This window comes from Theropithecus gelada, chromosome 12 (genome assembly GCF_003255815.1).
Source record: "Theropithecus gelada isolate Dixy chromosome 12, Tgel_1.0, whole genome shotgun sequence".
NCBI classification, from domain to species: Eukaryota; Metazoa; Chordata; class Mammalia; order Primates; family Cercopithecidae; genus Theropithecus; species Theropithecus gelada.
In genome coordinates, this window is record NC_037680.1 from 28102021 (window position 1) to 28116527 (window position 14507).

Consider the following 14507-nt stretch of genomic DNA (forward strand, 5'->3'; position numbering starts at 1 on the left):
TAGAGCCTGAAGTAAGCCTAGCTTGGTTTTTTACATGACCCTGAGTAGGATACCTCGGTGTGGGCCCTTCTCCCTGCCTCTGCACCTTGTGCAAATGAAGACTTCCTCCCCTTATGCTGAATGGAGGATCAAGGATATTAATGATGCATTGTTCCTCTTCTAGTGATATTTGTGAGGATGAAGGAGGAAAGCAGGAGGGAAATGAGTGCTAAATATATTTTAATCACCTCTGCTGCTTTGAAAGAATTCCCACAGATAATCTTCAGCTCTTCAGCAAAAAGCAGCCTCCACCCTCGAGCCTCCCCTTGTCTCTGTGTGATGTGGCACCGACCTGCAGTGTGGAAGGCTTTGCACAGTGCTCTCATTGTGTAATTAAAAGACGTTTCCTGATGCTGATGGGCCTGGGCTGGCTTGTTAGCACTGTCAGTGCAAACACAGAGACATTAAATTTAAGTGAGGGCCCGGCTAGTTTCTGGGTTGATTGGATTGTCACCGTGAGGCTCTGTTTATAGAGTGGGGCCCTTTTCCTCCCCCGCCTCTGGACTCAAGGAGCTCTGGTAGGACTTTCAGGAGAAACCTCCCCAAGGAGCTAGCCTGGGCCAGCGTTTAAACTGAGGAAAGAAATTCTATTCTTCATCTCACTCCAGAACCTTAGGGCATAAGAATAGTGTTTTCTTTTTCCCCCAGCTGATCTCAATAGATCAACTTCTAGAAGAAAACTCAAATATCCTTCTACTAAAAAAAAGTTTTGTGCTCGATGTCTCTGTCTTCATTTTGATGTCATTGGGAGAACGTGTGTCTGCCTCCTTCTTGATTAATATATTCTGTGAAGTATGAGTCCGTTTCTTTCTATTTGTAGAACAACAGAGGCCTGCGTTTCTGCTCTTATCTCATAATTCTACTTAAAATTCACAAGGAGTTAAAATATATCATTTGTATGAAAAATGAGATGGGCCATTTGGAAAATGTAATTTTAAAATATGCAACCTACACCAGCATATGATCAAAGTAATGAGTTAATTTTAATTTCTTTTTCTTGTTCACAGATGTCCTTGAAGGTTATAACGGGACGATTTTTGCGTATGGGCAGACTTCATCAGGAAAAACCCACACCATGGAGGTAAGATTACAATGTCTAATGCGAATCTCTGAGATGACTGAATGCAACTGACGTTTCCAGCAAAACTTGAGGTGCATGTGGCTTTCTTTACTGGGAAATAGAGACGGTTATGTTTGGCCAATTAATTATGTCTTTGAGAAGTTTTAAAATAGCAGTGAAAAATAAAGTCTCAGGAATTCAGTATTTTTAAAAGGCCTTTATTGATAACTTTGTGATGGTAAGAATACATTCTATTCAGAACCAATCATTGATTAGCTAAGCAGTAGTGTGAACATCATTCTGGACTTCAGCCTCAATCTAGCTGGGAAAGCCTATTGGGAAAATCATTTACCTTAATGAAGGCCCCCGGGGAGGCACATCTCTTAGAATAAATGAAAAATCAGAGATTTTAAAAAGTTGGCTTATGGGCCACATTCAGCCCACAGACGTATTTTTGTTTGGCCTGCACATTATGTATATTTTTAAAATTGTAAGCAATGTTAAAAATTGGATGATTTCACACCATTCAAATTTTCCATCTTAGGTTGAATATTCTGAAGATCTGGCAGCACTGGGTGAATTTCACCATAATATAAAATTCAGGCTTCTCTGTTCACTTCATTGTCCTGTTCACCTTTTTGTTAACATTTCTAGTGCAGGGAATAGCTGCTGTCACCTAGGAGAAGTTTGGTAAAATATCTGTTAGTATTTGTGAAAATGGTGCCTGTGGTTCTGGCCCTGGCCACCCCACGTATATAGGGCTGGACTCTCCATTGTACTCACACCCAGCCCACTTCATGCACACTGGGGTGAAGATGAACTTATATTCGGCATCCTTCCTTATTAACTTACATACCTGCTCCCTGAAGGCACTTCAGGGTATGACCCCAGCTCCATTTGTTGGCTGTGGAACTTTGTGGCTTCAGTTTGTTTTGCAAACAAGGCAGGTCTGCAGGCAAAATTGAACCCCTTTGCCTCCTCTTTTCCTTTTTTTTAAATCACCAAATCCTATAGGGCCTTCAGGGCCTGATAATTCTTCTAAAGGTGAGACCCACCTGACAGGTGAGGAGAGGTGGTAAGCGTGGTTATTATAAGAAACTGCACAGAGGAAGTTTGGGGAATTCAGCAGCAGGGTAAGATGAATCCTTAATCCTTCCAGCTTAGGGTTTTTCATTTACGATGCCCTCCTGGGAACAGCACTGAGACGGCTGCTGCAGAATCGGTTTAGCTTATGAATCATTCCTATTGAAGAGGAGATTTCAAAGGCACGAGGCTAAAATCCTCAGGGCTCTGATGTTCTGCTCATACTGATTTCAAGTGTGGGTACAGTGCTGGGGATCTCATTTCTGTGGTGTTGACTCTCTTTCACCCGTTTTGCTGAAGACAAAGTGGTTCAGAGACTGCACAGATTAAAGGAAGCATGAGGTTTATTTATCACTTCTTTCTGACTAAGCAGGTCTTTCCCTTGACACCTGAGTGGCCTCAGCCCATCTCCTCCTCTCACACTCTACTGCAGAACGTCTTGGAAACGCTGGCCCTGGTATCCCCATGCTCCTGCCCCGACCCCTCGCCTTTCCCTCTCTTAGTGGGCCCCCGACTCTTGACCTTGAGACTATACAAAAGTTACAGTTCTACATTTCCTGGGTCCCACCTAGTCCAGTAGCTGTGGACAAAAACTTCCTCATAGGTCAGATGGCACTTGAAAGAGAGATATGGTGTCTAGTGAGGAATTCAATCAGTCCGGAGGTTTTTGTTTTGTTTTTATATTACCAAACTGTATATAATACCAAACAAAAACAAACAAACAAAAGCAACCCGCATTATTTAAAATCGCCCCAAATCTCTTGGAATGCTTACAAGAGTGACCTTTTAAGCTTTGGGATTAGAAAATATAAGGTATTTGCTAAATGCCAGAAATTTAAACTGTAAGACATCAAGAGAGAGAATGCTCCCCAGTGTAACATCTTATTTCGGGAGAAGAGATGGATATAGGGTGATGGCAAAGAGCTATGCCCTGCCTTTAAACCTAATATGGGAGGCCAGGCGTGGTAGCTTATGCCTGTAATCCCAGCATGTAGGTCAGGAGTTCGAGACTAGCCTGGCTAACATGGTGAAACCCCATCCCTACTAAAAATACAAAAAAAATTAGTCAGGCGCGGTGGCACACATTTTGTAGTCCCAGCTACCTGGGAGACTGAGGCAGGAGAATCGTTTGAACTAGGGAGGCAAAGGTTGCAGTGAGCCAAGATTACAGCACTGCACTCCAGCCTGAGCAACAGAGCAAGACTCTGTCTCAAAAAATAAATAGATAAAAATAAATAAATAAAATAAAAATCCAAAAAACAAAAACTCGTATAAGAGATATTTTGCTAAACTAGAGACTCTCAAGCCCTCTGTGTCTTACAGTGTAAACTCCACAATGCCTGCCCAGCGAGGACTCATGGGGGACCTGAAAGGAACTGGGTTCCGGACAGGTTTCGCCTCTGGTTGCCTAAATTCTGTCACCTCTTCATCTTTGTCAGTTTTAAAAGGTCTATTGTAATGAGTTGCTTTTCTTTATTGTGACTTTTGCAGATCACATACTTGTGCCTACAGTTAGAAATAGTTGATGTAGATGGGAGTTTTTTCCTAGTGCCACCCACCCCCTCACTTAATCGAGTTCTTTCTGTAGGGTAATTATAGATTGGAGCAAAGGTAAGGGATATTTTCAGAGGAAGACAGAGGGAAGGAGGAGCCTCAAGCTGAAGTCATAGATACTGCAGGAGACCAAGAAATCCAGGATCCTGGAATGTGATTAAGTCAAAAAAGCCCTATACAGGGTCTGCATTCTCTGAAAGGAGGATTTTACGTATTTAAATTACACATTGTGATCTTCCAAAGGCTTTCGGAAGGGGATGTTAACTCCCTGAGTGTCCCTGAGTGGACAGAGCAGTCACATGTTAAAGCTGTTTTTCACTTTAATCCCCCTGGTTTTGGTCTGACCTCCAGTGGTGACTCTATTACCTTGTATTGAGGGGAACAAACAGATAAGCCTACATAAAATTGGAAAGATTAGCTTCTCAAGATGGAGCACTTAAGGTAGGTTTTCAGTAAATATATGACTCACTGGATGGTGTTAATGCTAAGCTTGGTGGACACCAACACACAGAAGGTCCTGGGCTTGTGTTGCCTATACCCAGGGTTGGCACTGGGGAGGACACAGGGGGTTCCAGCTCCAGCTGAGGAAAAGGGGACGGACTGTTCTTTTTGTTCAGTGTGTGATGCTGGGAAGGGCTTCTCTTGGCCCCATGCCCTACTTTGTGATCCTTTTCTGCACACTGATATAGATGGACGGAGATGCTTTGTGTTTTTTCTTTCTGCCCAAAGAGATGCTTGGAGGTCATCTGAATGGTACAGGCTTCCCGGCCGCCCCGCCAAGCCTGCCAAGTGATTTCGAACAAGGCTATCTGAACGCACGGTGCTCATGTACTGACGGGCTGACATCTTAAGTGTTTCAGGAAACTCTTGCCCTGCTTGGGAGGTCAAGGAGGCAACTGGGGTTGGAACAAAGAGAGTCTTGTTCAGTGGCTGGTGGCCTGGGTCCTGTTTCTTCTTTCACATGTGCTCCTAAAAGATCACATTCCATGGGAAAAGTTTGTGGATAAAATTATACAGGATGCAGTTATAAAGATCTTTCTCCTATGTGCTTTCCGGGAGAAACAAGGTGATGAAGCAGTGGATTTCTTTGCTCCCCAAGTTCATCTTTGATCCTTCAGCTACAATACACTTTCACTGTTCTTTCTCAGTTCTTGTACCTTGTTCTCCCACTCACCTTCTCTGCCCACATCCTCTCTGCCCATTCCTAAACTTACTCATTCTTCAAGATTTGGTGTCCCTCAAGGAAGCCATCCCATATTACCCATTTATTACTGGAAATCTGGGACATTTCTAGTCTCTGAATTTCTATAGCTCTCAGCTGTTTTCCTACTTCTTACTGCCCGAAGCAACTGTGCATTGTGGGTCTGGACTGCACATCTCATCTGCAAGGGTCAGTGTAGAAGCAGTGAAGACCTCTAAGGAGCACCTCTCATACACACATACACAGACACACCACACACCACACACCACATTCCACCCCCCACATATATCATACACACACACAGACATATGCACACCACACACATATATACACAGACATACCATACACCACATACCGTACACCCCCCACATACATTGTACACACACACAGACATATGCACACCACACACATATATACACAGACACACCATACACCACATATCATACATCCCCCACATACATTGTACACACACACAGACATATGCACACCACACACATATATACACAGACACACCATACACCACATATCATACATCCCCCACATACATTGTACACACACACAGACATATGCACACCACACACATATATACACAGACACACCATACACCACATATCATACATCCCCCACATACATTGTACACACACACAGACATATGCACACCACACACATATATACACAGACACCTCACACACAGACATATTACACACCACATACCACAGCCCACATACATTGTACACATACACAGACATATGCACACCACATACATATACACAGGCACATCACACACAGATGCACCACACACCATACCTCCCACATACATCACACACACACACACACACACACACACACACACACAGACACACCCTATACCACATACCCCCCACATACAGGATACACACACAGACATATGCACACCACACACATATACACAGACACACCACACACCATATACCACACTGCTTAAATACATCATACACACAAACATATACACATCACACATATACCTACACAGACACACCACACACCACATACCACACACCCTCCCACATACATCATACACATACAGACATATACATACCACAGACATACCTCACACCACACAAGGCCCTCACATGCATCATAAACACACACAGACATATATATCACACACATACAGACACACCACACAACACATACTGCACATGCCCCCATACATCATACACACGCAGACATATACACATCACACACTTGCACACACAGACATCACATACCACCCCTCCACATACATCATACATATACACACAGGTATATGCACACCACACACAAACACAGCACACACTACACACTATATACCACATGTGACCCCTACATGCATCATAAACATACAGAGATGTACACCTCACACACCTACATATGGACATGCATATGACACACTATATACCACACCACCATCATACACACACAGACATACACACATACAGACATACCATATACCCCACACCACACATCGTATAGCATACCCCCCACATACACACACACACAGACACCACACACAGACGCTCCCACATATACATGCACACATACCGACAGACCCCACATATATACACATACAACACACACACATACCCCCATATACACACACACACACACACCGCATACATCATACGGACACAGACACCACATATCACACATATACAATACACACACACCACAGAATGCCACACGCCACAAGCACTCCCACACTCGCCACACTTCCTACATTCACGCTATAGCACATGCCTGCACACATTCCCTACATCCATCTCACACACATATATGCCCCACATCACACATACATGTTAATACTCCGCGTACATCACACGCCCCCACACATGCAGATATAACCCTCACACCCTACACATGTATCACACACAGACATACACCACACACACATCACACATCCATATGCTCTCCTAACACGACACACACACACAGACACACACACACACACACACACAGGCACGCTCCCCATGCCCTACATCCTCCCCTGCATACGCACACCTGCAGAATGTTTCAGCAGGCCTAGTTTACTGCACACAAAGCCCTTACCGCTCTTGGGCATCTGGGCTGGATCAAGCAGGCCAGCTGCTAGGCCTGCAGTGGATTTGGGTATGCGTCTGTTCCTGTGGGGATGGGAGGCATTATTATGAGAACACTCACTTTTCTCACATTGATTTTAGGGTGAGGACTTCAGAGAGACACAAAGTAGAGAGTGTCCTAGATTCATCTCTGGTTCTGCCTTGGTTCTTGCCCTGACAAAGGCAAACAAAGGGATGTCAGCAGTTGTATAAGCCAGGAATCAATGGGGAGATAAATCCATTGAAAGGGAAAGCATATAGGAAAATAGATGTGAGTCAATTATAAATGATTTTTGGATTATCAGTCGTTCTTCTCTGGCTGTGGGCTACTGAGGAGAAGCTAAAGGATTATCATCAATTATTAAAAAGCTCTGGAGGGCTTGGGTAGGGGAGGTCTTTTGATTGGCTGAGTGGAGTCATGACATTTGACAATACGGAAATGATGTTCTCACCGTAGGTATTGTTCCTGCCAGTGATCTCCATGCTTCAGAGCATGTGGGGGCCCGTTGTCTAATTTGTTATGTTTATGATGGAATATACAGTTTAAAAGTTATCAAGATCTGAGATTGTCAGTCTGTCATTTGGCACTATTTTCTTTCCTAAGATATGTATTAATTGTCAGAGATAGAAATGTGTTTCAGACTCTTCAGGTGAAATAAACTCCAACAACTTGTTCGTGAGAACTTCCTATGAGCTGAGTGATATAATACTAACATTTATTTGAGCCCGTCCCATGTCACTAAGCACTTTATATATCCTATTTAACTTAAATTATACAATAATGCTATGTAATAAATACTAAATTTTGTAAGCAATGGAGAGAAATATACATGCACTGGCCATCCCTATCTTTAGGAAGTATGCAGTCAAACTAAAAAACAATATCAATACATCAAACTATTTAGATTCTTAATAGATAAGGGCATTCCAGAGGAGTACCCATTTTTCCAGATGAGACAGCTTTGCTGGAAGCCAGACTGCCGGATGAGGTGGCTCATGCCTGTAATCCCAGCACTCTGGGAAGCCAAGGTGGGCAGACACTTTGAGCTCAGGAGTTGGACACCAGCCTTGGTAACATGGCAAAACCTTGTCTCTACAAAAAATACAAAAAATTAGCCGGGTGTGGTGGTGCACACCTGTAGTTCCAGCTACTAGGGAAGCTGAGGTTGGAGGATCACTGGAGCCTCAGAAGTGGAGGTTGCAGTCAGCACTTCAGCCTGGGCAACAGAGTGAGACCTTGTCTAAAGAAAAAAAAAAAAAAATCTGGAAACTTCTCTGGGTGTACTGTTGGCACTGATCACTTTAAACCTGCAGACCGTGTGTTTGTTCACTGATGGGTTGTTGAACTCATATGAGAACTTAAGTGCTTATTTGATGGTGGGCTTAGGCAAAGGCTCTCTGGAGCTTGTGTGTTGCTTTAAATGCTTCTGGAAGTCTTCTTTAGGAGTTGCTGTCAGATCCTATAGCATCTTTTCTAAAATCTTCAGAGGTGGCAAATTCTGGACCTTAGAAGTGGATTTGGTAATATCCAAATAGCAGGATAATTTACCTGTCCCCATCCCCTTAGGTAAAATGAGTAAAGTAGAAAAGGGGGGAAAGAAGAATATAAGACTATCTTAAACGTGGATTTAGGTGTTAGAAACAGCTAAAACTTATTTAGAACAATTCAGCCTGGGGACTACAGATTTTTAAAAGAAATTGATGAAGTGTATTTTCTTGATTGATCTGTTAAATGATACTGAAAGTGTTGCCAGAATAAGGTTCTTAGAAATTTTGAAAAATTGGCCGGGAGCGGTGGCTCAACCCTGTAATCCTAGCACTTTGGGAGGCCGAGATGGGCGGATCACGAGGTCAGGAGATCGAGACCATCCTGGCTAATACAGTGAAACCCCATCTCTACTAAAAAAAATACAAAAAACTAGCCGGGCGACGTGGCGGGCGCCTGTAGTCCCAGCTACTCGGGAGGCTGAGGCAGGAGAAGGGCGTAAACCCGGGAGGCGGAGCTTGCAGTGAGCTGAGATCCGGCCACTGCACTCTAGCCTGGGCGACAGAGCCAGACTCCGTCTCAAAAAAAAAAAAAAAGAAATTTTGAAAAATTTTGGAAATCAGTTCTAAAGGTTATTTCATTAAAGGACATTACCTTACTTGGACCTGCAGGCTCAGGTCAGTTTGTAAATACTCAAAACCCAAACCCATATATTCTCATTCCTTCTCCTGCTCCCTTTCCCTTCTCCTCCTCACCCCACACTAGCCACATAGACACTGATTTGCTGCCTTGAGTGGCCACTGGAGGCAATACTGTGGGCCTCAGAATTTAACAGCACAAGTGCTCCCCTGCTGGATAAACAGATGAACACATTGAGTTTTTCCACCAACTTCTGGTCTGTTGGCAAGTCAGGTAGATGCCCAAGGGAGCCGGCAGGCACACGTGGGTGCTTCCTGCTCCACCAGGTTCTGTCTGAGGAACCCAGCAATGGTTCCTCCTCTCTCTCCTGTGTCTCCCAGCACCCTTTAACGGCCTGTGTTTGTATTTTCACCCACTAGGGGAAGCTGCACGACCCCCAGCTCATGGGGATCATCCCACGAATTGCTCATGATATCTTTGACCATATCTACTCCATGGATGAGAACCTGGAATTTCACATAAAGGTATGTATTACTGATTGGTCAAGAGAAGACACTGGGCCCCAGATAACGTTTCTTATCCCTCCTCCTTTCAAATAGATATAAAAGATGATCTTACTAATTTAAATTACATTCTTGTGGTAAGCAGAGCCCTCTTCCTTACTGACCTAGGCTAACAGGTATCTGGAGGGTTTTCTTGAAATATCCAGATAATGAAAGCAAAAGCCTTCTTTAGCAGGAAATCATCTTGATTGTTGCCCGAATTCTACCCTTTATCCTCTGGATCTCCGTGGATATGACTGAAATGTGTGTGTGGGTTAGGGCAGCATTTCTCAAAGTGTGTTCTGTGGAACACAGTGCCTCGTATTATTAATGGTGGGCTTGCAGGGAAAAGGGCTATAAGGCCAAATGAGCTGGGAAAGTGCTTCCTTGAACAGTGTTAAATTTATCACAAGTTTCAACGTGCTCTGCAAAGGGGACATGTATTAGATTACATTTCCCAGCTTATTTGAATATAGACACATTTCTCCCCCTAAGAGTATCACAGACTTGTGTTTTGAGCAGAGTGTCACAGAGCAGAACTCTGAGAAATGTTGGGAAGAGGAATTCTCCTCCTTTTTATCTTCCTCTTTGTATTTTGTTTTTGTTTTAAACCAGAACTTGTTATGGACTTCAATTTGCATTAAAAGAGAGATTTCTACTCTCATACTGTAGCTGTTTAATAATAAAATTTGTTATTAGGATATATTCATTGGAACACCTCTTTTGCAAGTGACTGAAAGGCACTTGTTTAAGCAAATAGAGGATATTGTTATAAGATACAGAATCTGACAGTAGGCATTTTGTGGAGGATGAAGTGTGGAGGGCAGGAAATCTAAGCCCTGTTTTTCTTTTTTCTTTTTAAACTTTTTAAACAATTGAGATATTGTTCACATAACGCAAAATTCACCCTTTAAAAGTGTATAGATTGATGGTTTTTAATATATTCCCAACAGCGTACAATGATGATCCTTATCTAATTCTTGAGCATGTCATCACCTCCAAAAGAAACCCCAAATCCGTTATAGTCCCTGCTTTTCTGCCCTCTTGCTTGACTTCTTTCTCTTGTTCTGGAGCATCTTCTCTCTTTTTGGTGGGAGAAGGGGTTGGCAACATGGCAGCTGCTGCTCCAGCATTCCCTTATTTCCAACCCCAAATTCCCTTGGGAAGGGACTCATTGGCCCAGCCTACATAGGCTCCCCCGTGCCTGATGAGCTGTGTCCAGGATGCACATGCTGTCTGGGGGCCCCCACTGTGGCTGGGGAGGGTGAAGGGGCAGTTCTAAGAAGACTTGCTGAGCAGATCTGCTAAGAGATTTCCCTTCAGGCTGGGATCTTAGTGCACCAGGCCCATCTGTTCAGAGATGAGGAAACGGAAGTTTAAAGATGCATGGTTAGTTAGGCCGGGCGCAGTGACTCACACCTGTAATCCCAGCACTTTGGGAGGTTGAGGCGAGTGGATCGCCTGAGGTCAGGAGTTTGAGACCAGCCTGGCCAACATGGTGAAACCCTGTCTCAACTAAAAAAAGAAAAAAAAAAAATTAGCCAGGCATGGTGGTGTGTGCCTATAGTCCCAGCTACTCAGGAGGCTGAGGCACGAGAATCACTTGAACCCGGGAGGCAGAGGTTGCTGTGAGCTGAGATCGCTCCACTGCACTCTAGCCTGGGTGACAGAGAGAGACTCTGTCTGAAAAAAATAAAGACGCAGAGTTAGAAGGCCCAACTTAAACAGCAAGTTATTGATAAAGCTAAGAATTGACCCTAGGTCTGACCTAGGTCTAGGCATATGTGATACCTTTTCAATTATATGAAACTTCTCCCCTTACTACTATATACCTTTCGTAAATGACATAAAAAGAAGGCAACAACTGTTTGCCCAACTCTAAATTACATCTAGCAAATCACTTTTCCTTAGGAGTCCTTTTGTTGGCTAAAGCCTGCTTCTCCTTCTTGCCAAGATTCTTTATATCTAAGGATACAGAAGCTTGTTGCTTTGATGGGATCAAGATTTAGAAGCTTAGTGCTTCTTTAGGGCTGTTTGCATTTAAATAGCTTAAACTACTGCAGGGTTCTTATGTGATAATCCTGGAATAAGATGTTAAACCAATTACTGCCCTCAAAATAGGGTCTTGTGTTAGAATCTTATTAAGATAAAAACAGCCCTAGCATGAAGTTGGGGGAGGAGAGGAACAACACTCTTAGTCTCTAGGGCTGAATTTTACAGTCCAGATTTCTGTGTAGCATTTGTAGTTATGCTTACTTGTTTTATAAATAATAATTATAAGTGGGCAAATTAGTTGCTGACTACTTCGTATTTTGAACTGAATAGTGAGAGGCTAAATCAAGAAAAAGAGGACTGATTAAGGCAATATTGAAAATCTGCTCCTTAAAATGAGTCCCACAGATGTTTTAAACTTTATTTCCGAACATCCTATTTCTTAATGCCAAACAATGCCTGTTTATTTTTCTTCCGCCTGGTCTCACAAAATATTTGAAATGACAAAACAACAAAATCGCCACCCTCACACACACACCAAAAGCAGAAATTAATAAAATCAGAATCCTGTTTCTACTTACGTTAAATGTGAATATGATTCTAATTGCCAGATTTGCCAGTATCTAGTTTGTGACTTTTTAAAGACATAATTAATTTTCTCTGTAATCGATGGAAATAAGGCCACATGTTTAAGATCTCAAAAATAATAGACAATGGATTGAAAATCAGACAAATCTGAAATAAATAGAATGCACTGAACTAGAATTGAGTTGGCTGCAGGAAGGGCTGGGTTAGAGATGTGCAGGACTGGAGGCCAAACAGACCCATAAGGATTTGGGGAGTGTGGCAGCATGAGAGATTAGACAAAGCTGTAGATGTGGGTCTTTGAAATGTCACATAGATGTGTCCATGAGAGATGGGCCTCAGACTCACAGGGGAGTCTGACAGGTGTTCAAGCAGGCAGATGTTGCTAGGGATACAGGCAGCCAGGAGAGATGCCCAGCAGCGGATTCCAGGGCTCAAGCTAGGACCCCACATCTCAGAGTAGCTGGAATGGTTCCAGTCGGGTGGTTCCAGACCGAGGCACATTAAAAATAATGGATCAGGGCTGAGTCAGAACTGGGAGCACTGCTGGGCTAGAGTCTTCGCTTCCCTATGACTGGTCCAGAGCTGGGATGTAAGGATGAGGTTTCACCTGAGTAGTCACATCCCAGCTTTACAGCTTTACAACTGTTTTCCTTTCTGCCCATTCCCTTGTTTAGATTTCAAAAGAACTTATGAACATAGGGCAGATAAGTTTATTGGGTAGGCAGAAAGCAAATGTAAACAGAGTACAGAATCCTGGAGGGGGATTTTTGACATCGTAAAGCCCTATGGCTTCATGTGACAGATGGGACAATTGAGGCCTAGGGTCTTGGTATGTGTAAATTGAGTCCCTAAGACCTCATATTTAGTTAAAGCAGGTCTCAGACATCAGCCAGCATAAGAATCGCCTGGGGAATTGAGAACCAGATTCCTAGGTCCTGTTCTCTGGGATTTGGATTCAGCAGGACTGCAGTAGGTTCGGGGTTCTGCAGTTCAAACAGGTTCTTAGGCGATGCTGATGAAGGTGGTGCTGCAGTTGAGCCTTGAGACTAATGGGAAGGCCTCCTTTTCTTCTCACAGTCTAACCACCTTTTTTCAAGTCCCATTTTGTTCAGATCTTTCCTGGATGCACCAGAGCTGACCACTGTTACCAGCTCTTGCGCAGTTACCTTTCTGAGCTCTTGTAGTTCTAAAAACACTGCCCTTGTCCTCTCCCGGCTTCTTGCATGTGAACATTTGGACTAAGTCCCTGCTCCTTCATGATACTGTCAGTATCATGCAATAAGGTGAGACCTACTGATTGTTTTCTAAGCTTGCTTGGTGCTTGTCTAACATAAAGTCTAGAGTCCTCCTGTAAGTGTCTAGCACACGATGTTAAGAACACCTGAATGACAACCAAAGGGAGCTGTGATGTGTGGGGATGGAGAATGGTCCACACTTAGGGAAGCGTAGAGCTAGCAGGAAGCAGGGGAATCCCAGTAGAGCTGGCCAGATTCTGAGTCTTCACTTTGAACCCCTCTTTTTACTCTTCTTAGCCATGCATGACAAAAGCTTTCATAAGTACTAATAATGGTATTTTTGAAATACACTGTGGCATGTCTATTCCCAACTCAATTTGTTTTTAACTAGGTTTCCTATTTTGAGATCTACTTGGACAAAATAAGGGACTTACTTGATGGTAAGTAACCTCAGTGCTTGTCCTTTATTTGTTCTGTAACAAAAGTCCGGGGAGGTTGAAATGGTTTATCACACTTCTGCTTAAGGAATTAATGAAAAGTTATAGAGATACTCTGTTGCCTTCAGGGTATATGTTCATTCTCAGCCAAGGCTTAAACTTGTGTATTGCAAAGAGATTAGATTTGCCTGTCCTTTGTAACAAACTTCCATTTTTCCTCCGATATAGAGTCTAACTTTTATTTTCTTCTTTGCATGCTGTCATTCTCACCTCTGTAGTATCCAAGACCAACTTGGCCGTTCATGAAGATAAAAACAGAGTCCCGTATGTAAAGGTATGAGGAAGATTTGATTGGTGATGCCATTAATTTCTCTGCAGTCTCTGTCATAATAATTATTACATAAGATACACAGAATATTATCTGTAAAGAGCATATAGGCATTTAATCAGGCTCCTTAAATTTAATATTCATCTGGTTTTAAAAGCTGACATTTATTTTCTTCAATTGTATCTTTCCTTTACGACATTATTATTTAACATTATTCACATTTAAAG

General features: G+C 43.0%; 1 protein-coding gene across 1 annotated transcript in view; it reads left to right on the top strand.

The window, feature by feature from the left end:
* KIF5C (kinesin family member 5C) overlaps positions 1–14507 on the top strand; it is a 152693-nt gene that overhangs the window by 53704 nt on the left and 84482 nt on the right. The window contains exons 3-6 of the mRNA XM_025404896.1: positions 1047–1120; positions 9578–9682; positions 13907–13955; positions 14231–14286. Of these exons, the coding sequence (XP_025260681.1) occupies positions 1047–1120; positions 9578–9682; positions 13907–13955; positions 14231–14286 (284 nt within the window). The remainder of the gene's footprint in view (positions 1–1046; positions 1121–9577; positions 9683–13906; positions 13956–14230; positions 14287–14507) is intronic.